Here is a 17,551-nt window from a genome sequence, read left to right on the forward strand (position 1 = left end):
TAATTAAAGAACAAATGACTTTCAATGATGAAATCGCCATTATGGTATCATGGTGCTTAGACTATGTTATTCATCTCTCACTTTTGCAAATATCTGATGGTGATCAAGTTATAGTAGAAAGAGTACTAGTTACATTAAAAATGTTGGTAAAGTCCCACTCTTGTGTTCCACATGTTAACCTTCAGTTTCGTATATAATTAATGAAGATCAAGTAGATAGCTTTGGTAAGAACCAAGTGCTTTACAAACTTCATGTGTCATCATCTTCATGTTGCTAAAAGATGAGCAAACTTTCAATGTCTCCATTTCCATGTTCTTGATCCGATCTCACCTCTACTGTGCTTCCAGGTTCATTGTTCTGTACACACAGAGTACCAGGAAGGGGAACATGGAAGTCTGCCATAAGCAGTAGCATGATAGACTCATCTATTTCCATTTGGACAGAATTAGCGGTCCTCAGGGCCACAGCAGTATGCATGGGACCAGAGACACAAAATGTGGGGTTGCACATGCAGGTGGCCCCTGTAATGCTTGCGTAAGATTCTTTGGGGAACATTGAAAAACAAAGTGGCCCAATGGTTCACAATTGGCAGGCTGCCAAACAATTTGGGAGTGGTGCTGGAAAGGGGCAAAGAATTTGAGTGGGTGACAGACAGAGGAAACAATAATGGTTGGGTGGAACCAGAAAGCTGGAAAGACACAAGTGGAGATTAATCCAGAGATTTACAGTTGCCCGAGAAACAGAGAATTCAAAGGAAGAACAAACATGCCCCGAGAATCATGGCCACTGCGTCTGCTTGAATAGTACTAACAGGCTTCTGGTTGTCATGGCAATGATGGTTCTAAAGTATGGGTTGAGCATAGCAGTATATAGAGTGCATTCTAGGTCTCATGGCTCTTTCGGTGAGCAGCCTACGATGATGAATGAATTGAAATACAAACACCACTTAGTAATACCAAAATTGAGTCTGCTGACCCCAAGACCCCATCCCCCACCTCTGTATCAAGTCTGAACTGCTCCTCTGCCAATGGCTGGCCTTACCTGGCTATGTCACTCACCAGGAATTCTGTTATAAATGATTTTACTGAAAAGATAAGTTGGTTAGTGCTGGAAAGACAGAATAAAGGGCATAGCTGAGAAAAAAAGAAGGTGAACTCAGTACTGGAGATACAAAACTGTCTCAGTAGACACAAAGCTCAGAGGGAAAATGGACAGACTTTTTCCTCTTGCCCGTGAATAACCCCAAATGGGCTGTCTGCCCCTCCCACCCTAATGACAGTTCCACATCACTGCTCAGAGACAAGTTCTCTTCTAGTTTGGAGCCTGAATATGTGGATCACTTGGGTAGAGTAAAGTTGTTCTTTGAAAACGTTGATGATATTTTGAAGACACCTGGGAACCTAATTAGTAGTGACAATAAAAACAAAAAATCACCTTTGTATAACTCAGTAGAAAGATGCAAGTCAATATTCAGATGCTGGATAGAACAAGACTCAGGTCCAGAGTGGAAATAACCTTCTGAGACAGGAGGCTGAACTTACCTTGTGAATGTCAAACATAGTCTCTGTGAAAAGCCCATTGGCGATGCTGAGTTCATAATCCTTGTGGAATGTGTTTATGTCAGAGAGAATTCTTGTCAGCTGAGATTGGAGTCTTTGCTGTTATTTAAAAAAAAATTATAAAAATGTATTCTTGGGCTGCAATGATAGGTATGCTCTTGTTTACATAGAAAATAAAACATGTACCAGAAAAGAACTAAAAAATATTAACACAATAAAAGCAGCAAACAATGCCACATACATCTACAATTTCTTACCCTCTCTCATAATAGTGTCTATGATCTAAGTTAATTAAAGGATTTACTACACTCAATTATTAACCTTAGAATAAAATTATTAATAGAAAATAATGAATTTGCCTAATATGTGTACTACATAATTCATTTCAGCAGTGTAAATTGGCTGTGAAGAGTAAAGATAAAATCAAAACCTTTAGTTCCATGCTATCTTGCCAAAGTCTAGCTGACACACAAGTAAAATATTGGTAAATGAATAATTAACAAGCACATTCTCAAAAATTATATTTGAAATACCCATGATACAGAAATCTTAATGAGACATGCTCCTTTGCTTTAAAAGAATAGAGAACATAATTAAATATGTCAGCGAGACAGTAATTTTGCTAAATTTAGTCCCACAGTCTCTTTTTCTAAAAGAACATGCTGTGTTTACCTGAGTATTAGAGGCATTTCCATGTCCTGAGGCAGCATTGAAATGAAGCATCTGCAAACAGAGACAAGCAAAGCAGTTAGCAGGACGCGCTGAACACAAAGGGACCAGGGAAGTCAAACATGGCATGAGACTTCCTGGGGTGTGTGTGTGTGTGTATGTGTGTGTGTGTGTGTGTGTGTGTGTGTGTGTGTGTGACAGAGGCAGAGAGGCAGGAAAGAAAGTTGCAGCCGCCCCACTGACTTGGCTAAAGCCGATGGTTTGTTCATTGGGGAAAAGAATCATAAACTGGGAGAGTTAATAAATCAATGGCTACAAACGAAATGTGTTTAATAACTTTAGTTTGTTCCTCCTGGGGGAGCAATTTAATCATTACTCACTGATTAAATCTGGACAAGGATTAAAAAAAGGTCAAGTAAAAAAATGAAAACTTTGTTTAATTCTGTGGGAGGAAAGATGAGCGCTAACTACATGCACACCAAGTCATAAAAGGGAGAAGGGTTTATTGATTCTCGAGGAAATCCTAAGTATGAAGCTAAATTAGGACTCATTTAACTTATGTTCCTCCAACCAATTGGATGAATGATCTAAATAACTGCCTGGCAACAGTGATTTGTCTCAGTTTGTGTTCCTACAATCTTATTGGTTGGATTTTCTATAGAAATATGTAGATTTTCATTAAGGGCCCATATGTGCTATAGTTGAACCACATCCCTAGTGGGGAGTGGGGGTAGGCAGAAGGAAAGAAGGACATTCTAACACTGGGTAGAAAAATTTACCTGTGGGAATTTAACTAAACAAGTCAATGTTGCTATCAGTAGCTCTGTTGTGGGCTTCAAGGCTTCAGAACCCTAATCAACAGCACTATTTATTAGTCAGGGAAAATGGAACAGCTCAGAAAGAGATATTAGAACTTTCAAAGGCCATGAGTGTCACTATTAATAGGTTACAGAGAATTGGAACCTACCTCAATGTCTACATCCTCTGAATCTGGAAATATACTATAAGATGGAGTGAGAGATAAGATAAAATCAACAAGGCCAAGTTGACATACAAATTAGTAGTCAATCGAAAATTCACCGCTGGGGTCTTTGTGGGCATCAAGGCCCCATTTTTAGCAGCCTGGGTGTCATTTTCTCCCTCCAGTACTAGGATGTTATGGAGCATGAAAAAGATCAGCCCCGTTTCTCATTTTGCCTTTACCAAACCTGAAGATTTCCAATGCCTTAAAGAATATTGTAGTTATCTCTTTCCAATTGATAGAGTTGAGGGGTAGCATATGCCAGGGTCCTTAAACAATTTTGCTTCACAGTTTTGTGGTCGATTTCATTGTGACTATGACTCCTCTGTTGGTGAACAACAGCATTGGTAACTCGTCTCTAAGAGAGGAAGTTTCAACGAGGACCTCCCATTTCCATAGAATCATTTATTTTGTTACAAGGGGAGCAAATAAAAGCATGAGTCCTTATAACTTGGACTATGTCATTATAGTTTTTTCATTCTTGCTGTTTTGTAACATTTGTGTTAGAAACTAGATGAAGTTTAACCTCTCAGAGGCCACAAAATGAAAACAGAAGGGTTGTAAAATGAAGTTGTCACCATCAGTCACCTCAATATAAGATGGAGAAGGAGAGAGGCACTGGTTGGTGGATTGTGTCCACCAACCTTGAACTTGGGTGGTCCCTTTGTATCTTTCCTTCCCAAGATGAGGGGCTAGAAGTGATTCTATGATCTTTGAAACAGTTCAGGGGAAAAGATTTAACCAAGGGAAGGCTGAGAAAATGTTGGAAGTCATATTAATTATTGTGTGATGTTATCTTAGTAAAATATAAATGGCTTTGTGGAAAAATCTTTTGAAAGATGTCTGCTTCTCAGAGTTTCAAACTTTTGACTCACTACCTTGTTAAAAGAACTATTAATTAATGTGAAGCCTTATGAGGCCAAAAAAAAAAGAAAAAGAAAGAGAGAGAGAGAGAGAGAGAGAGAGAGAGAGAGAGAGAGAGAGAGAGAGAAAGAAAGAAAGAAAGAAAGAAAGAAAGAAAGAAAGAAAGAAAGAAAGAAAGAAAGAAAGAAAGAAAAAAAGAAAGACTCCCTTTTTTGACCAAAATTCCTGTCCTACAGTTCTTTTTTCAAAAACAAAGTCCTAAAGTATTAATAAATAACCATTGGATATATTAGTATTTGAGGATGTACGGCTATACTTGTAACATAAAATAGCATGGTAAAGTTTAAACATCCTAACATCTTTTCTGAGCTAACTCTTGTGGAACCCAGACAATGTTATAAAAATTATATGAATCTCCAGAGATCATTCTTCTTAACTTTGAAAAAAGCTTTAACACATATAGATATTTAACACAATTCTTTAATTATTTCTAATTTTAATCTATTTTTTTATTAACTTGATTATCTTTTCGAACATTCCTAATTAACTTTCAGTAAACTGAACTGGTAAAATACTGAGGTAATACATATCTATTTTAATATTTTTAAAAATTCTAAGAAATTAAACATTCAACAATAAATTACCATAACCAAAGATCAATAATGATACTAGTAAATATTCAAATGTGATAAGTATTAAATAAAATTTCAAAGAACATATTTATCGTAATTTGAAATGCTAGGAGTCCTCTGATGTCCTCTGATGTCCCTATGTGAGAAAATGAGAATTTCTTTTTCTTTTCTATAACTGGTAACAAATTCAAATGATGGCAAAAAAAAAAAAAGGAAAATCATGGGCCTATACGATGTAATAAATTTCAGGATATTAGGATTAAGGGTAAAAAAAAAATAAAAAAAGGAGGCTATGAATCATCTGCTTCCCAGTGGGCTTCTATGTAGTCATGCCAAATTATAAAACTGTTATTTCTTCTCACAGAAGTGGTAGAACAAGTAATGTATTATAATTACTTTTTCAAATGTTTTTGGTAAAAACAATTACTTTTTAGAGAAAAAAATATGCACTTTAGCACATGACCTTGTAAATAAATATACTTTTCTGGTTCTTTCACTCAAATGGAAAGCACTTTCCATATTATTCCATTGAAGGTCACACATGCCAATTCTACGCTTTAATACGATTTTATGGTAAAGGAATCAGGGCTTCATAGTGAGTGGCTGACCTTTCTTTGAGCTGAAAAAATTCAAGATAGGTCTAGAACAGTTAGTTGCCCATAAGCAAAGATATTTCATAGCCATCTGGAAGGATTTTTCAAATAGGAAAAATTTAAAGGGATCTGTACTGGCCCAACAATGACCACTTGAACATTAAAAAGAAAACAGACGATTTGTCTATGGTAGTGCTTAGAAGATACATAAAAATGGATGCCATAAATTATAACTGAATTGAGTACGAGTGGATTTATCTAAAATATACATGCATGAGCCATGATGTCAAGCCATGGTATTGCAATGAGAAACTAACTGGAATAGGGTGGGCAGGGCTGAAAATTAAATTCCAATGAGGTATTTTGCAGACTAAAAATGTGTACAAGTAAATTATATGAATGTGTCTGTAGTTGCCATTTTTCCCCTCTTGAATATGTCTTATAGGTGGTTATAATAGCAAGAGTTATCAAAAGTGACTCATAGAAGGCATCGACGGGGGAGTGACTGTGAAAGAACACTCCAGCAGAATAGAAGCTCCTTGAATTCACTGAGACCCATCTCCCATGAGCTGTTGACCCCTGCTCCACCAGGCACCGGTGGAGCAAGGAGGCAAACCAAGCAATAACCAGTGACGGCCCCTGACCTGAAATCACACAATAAAAAATAGCTGTGCCTTCTGTTGTGCTAAAGGTGAGTTTTTGTCATAGGTGTAGAGTTTACACACTGTTGTCTAACTTACAGAATAGGAACAATCTTTAAACTATTTTTTAATTGGATACTATCAAATCAACCCCCATAGTCTACAAGTAAGGACACTGAGGCCCACAGAGATGAAATCGTTTTCCCAAGGTCAGAAATCGAAACTAATCTTCTAATTCCCGTGCCAGTTTTCTGTTTCTGTGACACCAAGTACCTCACTTGGTCCTAAAATGTTATGTAGTTTTATTAATGAATGGATACAGTTTTATTAGTTGCTAGATTCTTTTCCCAAAGGCTTTATATTTATTTATCAAAGTACTAACTTCAAAATAACTAAGGCTTTGCAATAATGCACTTTGGGCTTCATTTCCTCTTGGTAACTTTACGACAAATGGTTCTCAACTGGGGGGATTGTTTCTGACTCCTGGGGGACCCCTGGCAGGGGCTGGAGACACTTTTGATTGTCACAACTGAGAAGAGGTGCACTAATGATATCTCGTAGGGAGAGCCCAGGGATGCTAATAAACCTCCTACAATGCACAGAACAGCCCTTCAAAGCAAAGAATTATCTGGCCTGAAATGTCGGTAGGACTGAGGTTAAGAAACCCTGTTTTAGAAGATCATGGTGAGTTTGAATTGCAGCTCTGTCGTTTACTAGCACGGCGATAGCATGGCAACCCCTCCCCAAAATCGCTATAATATTACCTACTTCTGTGTCATTGGGAGGATTTATAAGATATCAGTAGAGCTTATCCCAAAGCCTGACTGTTGGCTGTTCTTATCATTTCATTAAAGTGAAGTGTTCCCTGCACTGTGGTTGTGAACAACTCCAGCTCTTGGGAAATGGCGTTCTTATATTCTGTGGTTGTTCTTTATCAACAAATACCCACTGAGCTGTCCAGAGAAAGAAACACATTATTCTAGCTTGAATTATCTACACAAATCTTCGGCATGTACTTAGGTATCAAAGGCGACAGCAGGGACAGGCTCCTCTTGTCTTCACTTATAAACAAACTTAATGGGAGGAACCAGTGGGCACAAAGGGATGACAACGCCCTTCACATGCAGCCTGGATCTGGTGTTTCTCCCACTTCAAAGGAGGTAGGTAACCTGTGACCATTTTCACTTCCCCATGCGGCCTGGCTCAGGGCACTGCACAAGAGTGAAGTAATATATACTTTCTAAAGGTGCTGGTGACCATATACTATTAATGTCACTTGTGCCCAGGTCACTACTCTTTAAACTAGGACTTCATTGGAATCTCCTTGGAGCTCTTCTTTCTCATCCATATCTACTCGGGCAGTGGTTCTCAAGCCTTTGTGTGCACCTGGACATTTTATTAAAACACAGATTGCTGGGCTCCATCCTCAGGGTTTGTGATTCAGTGGGTCTGGGTGGGGGCCCAAGCTTTGACATTTCTAACACGTTCCGGGACACACACTTCGAGAACCACTGGACAAAGCTGCAGTTCTGAAAATATGCCCGTTATCTCCCAGGTGAAAACCAAGTGCTCTGAGCTGTGTGCCTTCTTCACACTTGGAGAGGGGCTCATTGCAAGATCTCCATTTACATGGGACCATTGCCATAAAATATTCTCTTGGGGAAAACAATTTGCCCCAAGGATTAATTGCAGAAGCCACAACCAAAACTGACCTTATCAATCTGAGAAGCACAGTCACCTCGCGCGCCCAAACGGATCATGGCCAGGGCAGTGAAGATGCTCAGAGAGGAAAAGAACACATTGCCACTTGCTTGATTGTTATCCATCTCTCGGAACAAGTTGATGGAAAATTCTGCATTCGCTGCCGCAAGGGAGGCCATCATGAAGTGGAGTGCAGCCTAAAGAACAATGAGGACATGGATGTGATGGTTTTTCTAGTCTTTTACTATTTAAATTTGAAGCTCCATTTCTTCAGCCTTGGATGTAACCATCAAATAACTTAGAACATATAGAAAAATTTCCTTTAGTCCAGTTATCTTTGTTACCAACATGCTAAAACAATTTCTTCTGGCAAAAATATTATGACACATTCCTTTTTTTACATTGACATTCTTTAGTGATGTTTCTATGCTTCTACCATGCCCTCATATCCGGGACAGACCCCCACTTCCCCTTGATGTGGCATTTCTATCATCAGTGGCCTTTGTTCCATTTTCAAGTCCTAAGCAGACACGCTCATGGGGCCTCTTCTCAAATCACTTCAGCTTTCCAAGTGAAATAGAGCAAAGTCAGTCTATTACAGGGGCTTTCATGCTTGCTTTTTAAACTGGTAATTTTTAAAAAGGTTAACATGTGGAAATTTACCACATCATTTCCTTATCCCTTCTCTCCATTATAGCCTCCATATACATTCTTAGAGTAATCGTACATCCTAACATTTTTTAGGAACAGGTTAATTTCAAATATTCTGCATCCCTGGTCCTATACATGGATTTATTCTTTTTGAAACCATTTTATTATTATTTTTGGAGTAGAAATGTGATTCACACAGGTGTTATGTATCACAAACATGCAGAAGACTTCCCAACACAGAGGTCTCTGTCTTACTAGAGAATCGAGGGTATAATAGCAAATTTAGAATCCAGGACAAAATACAGAGCATTGCCCCCACTGTGAAATTCTTCAGGAATCTGTTTTGTATTTCTTTGCAGAGCTTCTCCACAATACTCAAACCGATCCCAACTTCACAGACAGGGTTGTCCCAAACTAAACGAACTAACGTGGATACTCCAAATTATGCTCCGTGAATGTTCTGTGATACTATTCTTGATGATGTGGCAGGATCCAAGAGTTGTGGACCCCTAAGGGACCCAGTCTTAATCCCAACCCTGTTGCTAATAGTTGTGTGACCTGCGTCAAGGCTTTAACTTCTCTGAGCTTTAAAGTTTCATCTTATTCAATGAGATAGTCAGTTTACAGGACAGAAAAACATAAGTCCTTCTGCTCTTACACCTGTAATAGAACCATACCAACACATCAGAGCATTTGGGGTGGGGGGGTTGAGATGGTTGGAAAGAACAATATTCTAAAATTGCCTTTGTGTTAACTTTGTTGAAGTCATAAAAACTTAATGGCTTTCAAAATTAAAAATAAGGTTTTTTTTAAATAAGTTTTTAATTTCTATTTTATCAAATGGGAGCTTCAGTTTAAAAAAAATGAGAAACAACTCTATATCATGTCTGACCCATTGTAGATGGTCAATGAATTAAAATTACTACATCCATTATTCTCTAGAAAATTGTAATAATCTGTTCTGTCCTGGAAGGTAACAAATTGCACATTTCCAGAGTGTTCCTGGGGAACCTACATTCTGCACTTTGGAATTCCAAGCCCTGAGAGCATCACTGAGGATGATAAGTGAGGCTGTGTTTAAAATCCAGTTCAGCTCCTTTAATTCACTGCATGTCCCACTCCTTAGCTATGCCCCCAGCGAGAAAATTATTCCCACTCTAAATATTATTTACTCATAGAAAGAACACTTATGTTCTTTTAATAGCTATCCAGAAATTTTTTAATTGATTTCATATCAAATCCAGTGAGCAATATTGGCAGTTTCAAAGGCCCCAAAACTTTTCAGGGACTCAAAATCATATTTTACATCTGAAAAAGGAGTGTTGCTTCTAAAATGTGAAAAAAGAAAAGACAGGATTGAAATTAATGAGCACACAAGTAAATTCACTAAACTGACATATAAGATGACTTTTATATTAAGTTTAGCAGTCACACAAAGCTCTGTAATTTTCCGGAGAAATTACATGCTAGATTTTCTTGGAACAGTTTCCAAGATGTCATGTTGATTGCTGAACATCATAGCAAATGAAATTAATCACTCTTAAGAAAGTAACTTTAAATGAAAAATCTTAATAATCCTTTCCAACTACTTACAGTGAAAATTATATTTAATGGAAGATTGTGGGTATATTTTAATATATTTTACATAATGTGGACTAGAATCTTTACTATAAGGCCTGAAAGATTTTTAAATGACCCTGTTTAGGAACCTGCTTAGTTGGTCCAATGGGGTCTGCAAATATCATACCCCAAAGCCCAAAATCACTTTTTGTTACTTTTTTTTTTGTTGTTTTTGTTTTTGTTTTGGTCAAGCTTCCATTTATCACATTGCTTTAAAATTTTATGTTTTCCTATTTTACCCCTTGGGGTGAAAGAAAAACCTTTCAAAATCATTATTTAAATCACTTTCTAAGCAATAATCACAAATTTTCATTTTCTAATCTTTTAATCATCCTGGTGACTTTTCACAAAACTATAATTGTATTGAAGAGAAGAGAAGCTGCACAGAAATTTGTGTATTCAGACAATCAAGTATATGTTTTTGTCACTTCATTAAGTTTTATGTCACAGAAACCATACCAGAAAAATAATCATTACAGAGAAACATGAACCGAGACATTCCTAGGCCATTATAAATTCTCAAGCAATGGCTCTTAAAATAATAAGTGGCATGAGATAATATATCTTTAAGCGTTCCTGTAAAGACATGTTCACGCACTTTGAAAATAAATACCAAAAAGTATGTTCACCTCACATGATTCTTATAATCTTTATGCAGTTACACTGTAAGTACCAGAAATGAAAGCAAGATTATTTACTTCTCATCTGATATAAAGTCTGAATCCCATTGGCAAATAGATAACTATATTCAGGGCCGACTTAATTGTTTTACACCCTAGGTTTCCATCAGGTGACAGATAAACAAATATTAACTTGGTACCAAAACTGTGATCTTTCTTTCTCCTATAATTATTTTCCAAAGCAACTCTTTTTTAAACAAATAAGCAAAACACCAACAGAAATAAACAAAATTCAAACAAGCCATCAACAAGAACCTGATGCTTTGGGTCCTAGTTAAATAACTCAAGAAACGTGAAAAGGGAAATAAATTATCTTAAGATGCAGGAAAGATGTCAGTATGATACTATTTGTTATGCCATTGTCCAGACATAGCAATGAAGGAAAATTCTTTTCGTATCTTAAGAACTTGGCTTTCGATTAATTTTTCATAGCACTAAAAATATACCATATTCCTATGTCCCTTACCATAAACATTTTAGCTTAATATAGAGATATGTAATTAATTTACCGTTTTCAAGTTAATACAACTTGTGAAGGTTTTGAAATCCCAAAAGTCAGACTTGAGGATCTAGAAGTCCACAGAAGCCTGAAATCTACTTGCTTACTTAAGGTACATTTCAATCCAAGAAATGGCTTACCTCTTTCCTCCTACAGTCAACCAACTGTATATGACAAAACAAAAGAATAAATATGCTCTCAATAGAGCATTTTTTTAAGTCTAATAAAAAGAAAGAAAAATAATTTTTAAATAAAGCATAAGAAAAACCAGGGACAAAACACATTCAGTAAAACACAAAATTATAATGATAACATTTCATTGGCCCAAGCTTATTATATTTACTTGATAAATTATGTGCCTTAAATGTTTAATCAAAATATTTTGTCTGAACAAGGAAAAATAAACATACTTCATTAATTTACATTAATTTACATTACTAAATTAAAAAAAAAAAAACTCCTGTATTTACCAAACCAATATACACATATGGGGGAAAACATGAATAACTACTATTGAACATATTTAATTTTTATTCTCACCATGTAAGTTAAATGCTATGCTATAGAGTTACTCCTCTATAGAAGTAGTTTCAAATCTTTCCATTTCTATTAATAACATCACTTCAAATTTTGATAAATCCCTAATCAGACGAGCACTTAATTATGCAATTAAAGTAGAGTTCCATTCTAATCTCAAAAATTTGTATATTTCAACCCATAATGCCTTAAATAAGAACACTGTAAATAAAGAATCTAGATTTGCACAGAATTTCCCAAATGTTTTTTATCTATTCCAGTATGGAACATGAAGTGTTAGACTGATCTCTGGTCCCCTGCCCAGAATGGTGCCTGCCACTCTCTATGACACCCCAGAAAGACAGCCATAGACAAGTCATAAGACAGAGAAGCAGAGAACAGGACCAGGCAACAATTTTGATATTGTTTGAGAAGTTTAGACTCTCAAATACAGACAAGAAGCCATGACTCATTTCTCTCTTTCTCTCTCTCTCTTTCAAAGTGCCTGGCCAGACTTTAAGTTGTGGGCTTCAGAAATATTTACCTTACTCTCTTCATAGAGGAAGTTAGCAGCTGGTTGGGTGAGTCTGAAAGAGTTCCTTGCATTACTCTGAAATATAAAGCCTCTGACTCAGACACTCCCTTCTTCCTTTTGTGATGACCCTGGGAGTTTTAAATAATGTCATTAAGATAGAATTGCATTCAGGCCCTTTATAGAGCAAATTAAAAGAAATGGGGAGAATATTAGCTACAGATTCAATTCAAAGTAGTAAAAATAGATTTTTTTTTATGAATCAATTTCCAGCCTTAAATTTTATTTAATTTGACATGAACGTCACGTAGTATTTTCATATAGCATATGTAGATTTTCATACATTGCGGTACAGCTGGTATTTTCATATATGGAAAGGTATGCTTTTCTAATTCAGTCACTGATTTTTGTTATTGTTGTTTGTTTAATTCCTCCTCTGACTCTGGTATCTAAGGAGGAATACGGCAGAGCCTCACCTTAAAGGTTTCATACTCTAGCATGTATAAATTTAACTATCACAGAGGGGCTTCATTGTAGTTCTAGAGAAGTGAAGGGAGCTAGAGAACAGGGGCGGGGGGCTTGCTGCTCTGGCTGGGAATTGGGGATCACTGTATTTGAGGAGGTAACTGAGCTGTTTCAGGAATACAGTTTCACTTTACGTAGTGTTTCTGACTGTACCTTACACCCTTCTACAAGCATCTGCTCCTCCCGCCTTCGTATTGTTTAATCCTAAAGTGGAATATCCTGACCATTTGAAGATCTCTAGGGTGAATATGCTATCAGAGGGACAGACGTGTTTGAACATTTTGAACACATCGAGAGATCTCTACCTTCAACAGAGGGGGAAGATGTTAGTGATGGGGACATTGAAAACTAAATCAACAACAAAAAATGAGAAAAAAATATAATTATTAACTCCAGAGAAAACAAAGATTGTACAGTGAAACGTATACCTTGCCACACTTTATAGTTCAGCTGTGGATAATATTTCCTTAGTTGTAATGATTTAAATATTACGTATTGAGCTAAACAAAGCTTATGTAGGGGTATTAGGAGGAGACTGGAGGAGGTGGGGCAGGGAACAGAGTATCCAAGAGACATTATCCGAAGGAAGTCTGTAGATAGTCTGTGAAAGTGAAAGGCAAAACAGAGCAGCATTGGCACGTTATTTACAAGTCTGGAGGAAGATACAAGAAGCAGCATTAAAAGCAGTTGGGTTTGGAGGCAAGGATACACTCATGAAACCATCACCACAAATCAATCATACCTCAATAAAGTGTTTTTTTATTTTGTTTTGTTTTGTTTTTTAGAAAGCATCTGAGAGTTTCTGTGCCTGTTAAGTGGGAGGCAGAGGGCGAGAGGAAGGGGAGGGGACTGCTGTGCTACATGATAAGTTTTTTGCTCTTATTTTGACTCCTCACTCCTGAGATCATATATAAACTTGAAATAGATGAAGGATAAAATACTAGATGGCAGTTAATTCCCAGCTTGGCAACTCTACCAGCTGTGTGACCTTGAGCAAGTAACTTAGTTTCTCTGGGCCCCTATTCTCTCATCCATAAAATAAGAATTCAGATCAATTAGATCTCAATTAGATTTTCATTTAACATATATGAATGTATGTATTTTATGTATGTGTATGTGTATGTAAGTATATAGTCACCAGCATGGTATTTGGTGCACAATAGACCCTCAATAATTTCAATCCCCGCCTACCTGCACACTCTGTCGATGTTATATTGTATTATATGTTGTTATCCTGAAACATGAGAAGCTGGATCACTTCAGCCATTTGTATATAGCATTTTGCCTTCTGGAATCTGGGATTTTACTGCTACTATCCCTTTAGTGTGGTAGTTCCATTCCTCTGAGGCAAATAATACAATGGCTGCCTGAAAAGGTTTTTCATTACAGGAGGAGTGACAAGAGCTTTTTGGAGTAATGGGCAGTTGGGAGTGGAAGCTCAGAGTGAAGAGTAGACAGCATGGAAGTTGGTGTGTGGAGAGAAGAACAAAGGTAATTAATGTGACCCAGTTTGCCTGGGACTTTCCTGCTTTTAGCACTGAAAGTCCCGCATCCTGGAAACCCCTTAGTCACTGTTCCCAGAGCTTTCCCTGACACTATTGCTTACCGAGGGTACCTCAAAACACTATACTCCAACACCCAGTCATTCAATTCTCACTGTCTTAAGACACAGAATGTATTCCTGACACCCAAAATATGCCCTCATCTGCTCACTGACACCCAAAATCATGAGCCATGGAGTCAATGGATCCCATGCCACAGTTATCGGTGAGGCTTAGGAACCAAATCAGTCAGGAACAAAAGAATACAGAGTCCAGTTCCCTTTACGAGAAGATCAAGCCAAGCAAAATTGTATTTTTAAGGATACTTACATAGGTGGGCAGGTTATGTTACGGAAATGATTGCCTCTACTTTCCTCTAGTGGGGAGGGAAGATTTTGTTGGTAAAAGGATGGGGAAGGAAGGCTTCCGAGGATGTGGCAATGTTCTATTTGTTAAACCACAGGCATATATTGAATGCATTTTTGTGTATCCAAGTTATATCTCCTAGTTTTAAAGGCAATCAAAACATATAAAGAACTAAGATGTCTCAGAGATAGGATCACAGTGCACTGTATGTAACTAATTGATCTATTTCTGAGAGCAGGTTTTGATGGAGGATGGGCTGGGACCGTGAGCCAAGGAAAAACAGTGAGTGGCTGTGAGGTAAAGAATGAAACACCAAATAAACCCAGGAGGACTGACAGACAACAGGGTGCACAGCAGAGACCAGGGATCCCAGCAGCCCCAAAACCTAACAAGAATTCCTGGCTGGTGGTGATACACAGAAGACCAATCCCTTCAGAGACGGGACTTGGAGAGATTTCAGGCATCTGCTCACATGATCATCTGCCATTTTTTGTTTTTCTCAACATTCGGTAGTGAGCTCACCTCTCACCTAGCTGCAGCCTATTTGAATATGCAAATCATTAATGTATCTATTGTTGCTAACTTTAAAGAAAAGGGAAATAAAATGGAAAAAAATGGAAAATGTTTAAATTAGAAGCTCACGTGTGTATTCTTTTCAAAAAGAAAACCACTGTAGAAGACAGAACAACTTTGATTGCCTGTGACTTTTTCTTGCTCTTGTATCTGCTTTTTGAACAGTCCATTTGGTAAAGCTTGAACGGAAAAAATAAAGCTGTTTCTAACAGTAATAAATTATTAACAATAATAATAATAATAATAATAATAATAATAATAATATATTCACACCAGCATCTGGTACACAGAAACAGTGATGCGCATCTATTCTCCTTTCTCAAAGTGATTATAGAAAATGTTTTCCCCATCCACTTAGGAATGTGACAAAGGAGGTGAGGTGAAGTTTGACTTACAATGACCTAATGAAGCCAAGTGAGCATATCGAAACTGGTTTTTTAATCTAAAAACCTTGGAATTAGTTTCTAAAGGCTGTCCCTAAATTGCCGTCTACACCCGGCCCAAGCACTTGCTTAATGATGTGTAAAACTAGCTTCTGGGATGGTTCCCCTATGACTCAGAGTAAGTGCTGTCCTTAATGAAGTTTATAAGCATTTCGCCTTTGCACCAGGTTTCAAAGTAGTATCTGACTAAGGTGATAGTTACTGGGTTCATTCAGTTTGTGTGTGAATCAGATGTGAAGACATAATTTGCTCCTCTCTGTTCTTTACAGTGCCAATAGGTGTAATGTAGCCAGAGAAATACTGTCAGGGTCTGCAGTATTCACCAGCCTGCCTCAGAACATACCCACTGCCAGTGAGAGGGAGCCTCACCAGACTAAAGCAAGACAGCAGTGGCTCTGATTTTACAATACTGTTTATTGCAATTTGTCACTGAGCTCTTATAGTCTCATTTCGTTCAGTCCTCTCCTGTGTAAACATGCTTGACATGGGGACCTAAAATAGAATTTATTACAATATTTTCATCATTCCTCAAACTCAGATGTCCATCTGGACCCCGAATTATTTTGGCTGATTTCTCTTTGTACAGTTTTTCATCCTTCCCCAACTCCCTCGTCGTCTCAGTTTTCTCTGACTTGGAATTTTCCAGAGACATATCTGTCAGGTTAGTAACCTCACGTAGCTTCTCTGGAGGCTTACCTGTACTAAGCAGCTTCAGAGAGGAGCTGGGGTGTTAGTTCATTCTTGTTACCCTGCCAGCCTCTTCTCCACCCTTCTGATCTGGCAATGGAAAACCACATCTGCAACACCCAGACCCTCCCTGCTATAGTACAGGCTAGAGTTCACTGTAGTGGGTTTTCCCCTTGAAAAATGGCCAGGTGTAGGCAAAGGTAGGTTAGGACCAGTTGGTTGTTGACACCTTTGCATTTAGAACATGCCATCCAGGGGCATGCATTCCTGTCCCAATGCTAGCATCACATCGTAGAGCTATACGTTGCACCCACCTGCACCTGCTGTGCACAGAAGGAACAGCAAGCCTGGTTCTTCTAGCTGAATGTTTCCCAAGGTTTAGCCAATGCTTACCCAGATGACCGGGTCGTCTATTGTGAAAAGCTATTGGAATCTGAAGGTACTGTCATCTTACAGTTGCTTGTCAATTTTGTCTAGTTTTGTCTCTTTCCCAGAAAGAAGGATCCTGCTAGTTTATCCAAAATCAAATCGAATAGTTATTGCTCACTTCCATGATGGTGAATGAGTAATGTAATAATAGAGGGAAATGAAGTTATAAATAATCCATGAGTTAGTAGGTGAAGTAAATTTTCTGATGGAGAATGTTGTTGTTCATATGGAACATGTAAGTTTGCAAATGGATTTTCTGTTCTCTGTGTTCTGATTGCAATAATCATGGATATTTTCATTCCATGTCCTTGCTATTATCTATCTATTTTACAGTTAAAGAACCTTCATGTGGTGAAATGGCTGGTAGGTAAAAGGCAAGGGACCTGAGTGACACACAAACTGGATAATCCTCCTGGAATTACCAGTCAACCATAATTAAAGCTCTTCTCACCATTGTTTTCTCCTCCACTTTAATTCAGAAAACCCTCCCACTACTGTGTTTACAATAGTTCATGTACAGCTAACCAATGCCAAAGTGACATAAGTCCGAGAAGGAAATTCAGCCATGGGAACCAGCATGTCGTAGACATTCTTCTTCCTTGCTATACAACGATAACCCAAATTTCCACAGGTCATATCAGTACATGAGCACAAATTGTAATGAACTAAATTTGGCTGTTTGCTGTCCTCACTTACTTACCCAGGACTGAAGCTTGCTGTGATATTTGAAGGTTTCCAAGTAAACAAGTTTGCTCATCCCTACAGCCATCACATGGGCCTTCCACATTTCTCTTCTGTTCTGGTACCAG

At 37.7% G+C, this 17,551-nt stretch overlaps 1 protein-coding gene across 1 annotated transcript in view; it reads right to left on the reverse strand.

Annotated features, from left to right (window-relative positions):
- SERPINB7 (serpin family B member 7) overlaps positions 1 to 17,551 on the reverse strand; it is a 52,640-nt gene that overhangs the window by 18,913 nt on the left and 16,176 nt on the right. The window contains exons 2-4 of the mRNA XM_081078546.1: positions 7,692 to 7,877; positions 2,232 to 2,282; positions 1,542 to 1,658 (exon numbers count right to left, since the gene is read on the reverse strand). Of these exons, the coding sequence (XP_080934672.1) occupies positions 1,542 to 1,658; positions 2,232 to 2,282; positions 7,692 to 7,862 (339 nt within the window). The 5' untranslated portion in view covers positions 7,863 to 7,877. The remainder of the gene's footprint in view (positions 1 to 1,541; positions 1,659 to 2,231; positions 2,283 to 7,691; positions 7,878 to 17,551) is intronic.

Source organism: Rhinolophus hipposideros, assembly GCF_964194185.1.
Source record: "Rhinolophus hipposideros genome assembly, chromosome: 17".
NCBI lineage: Eukaryota > Metazoa > Chordata > Mammalia > Chiroptera > Rhinolophidae > Rhinolophus > Rhinolophus hipposideros.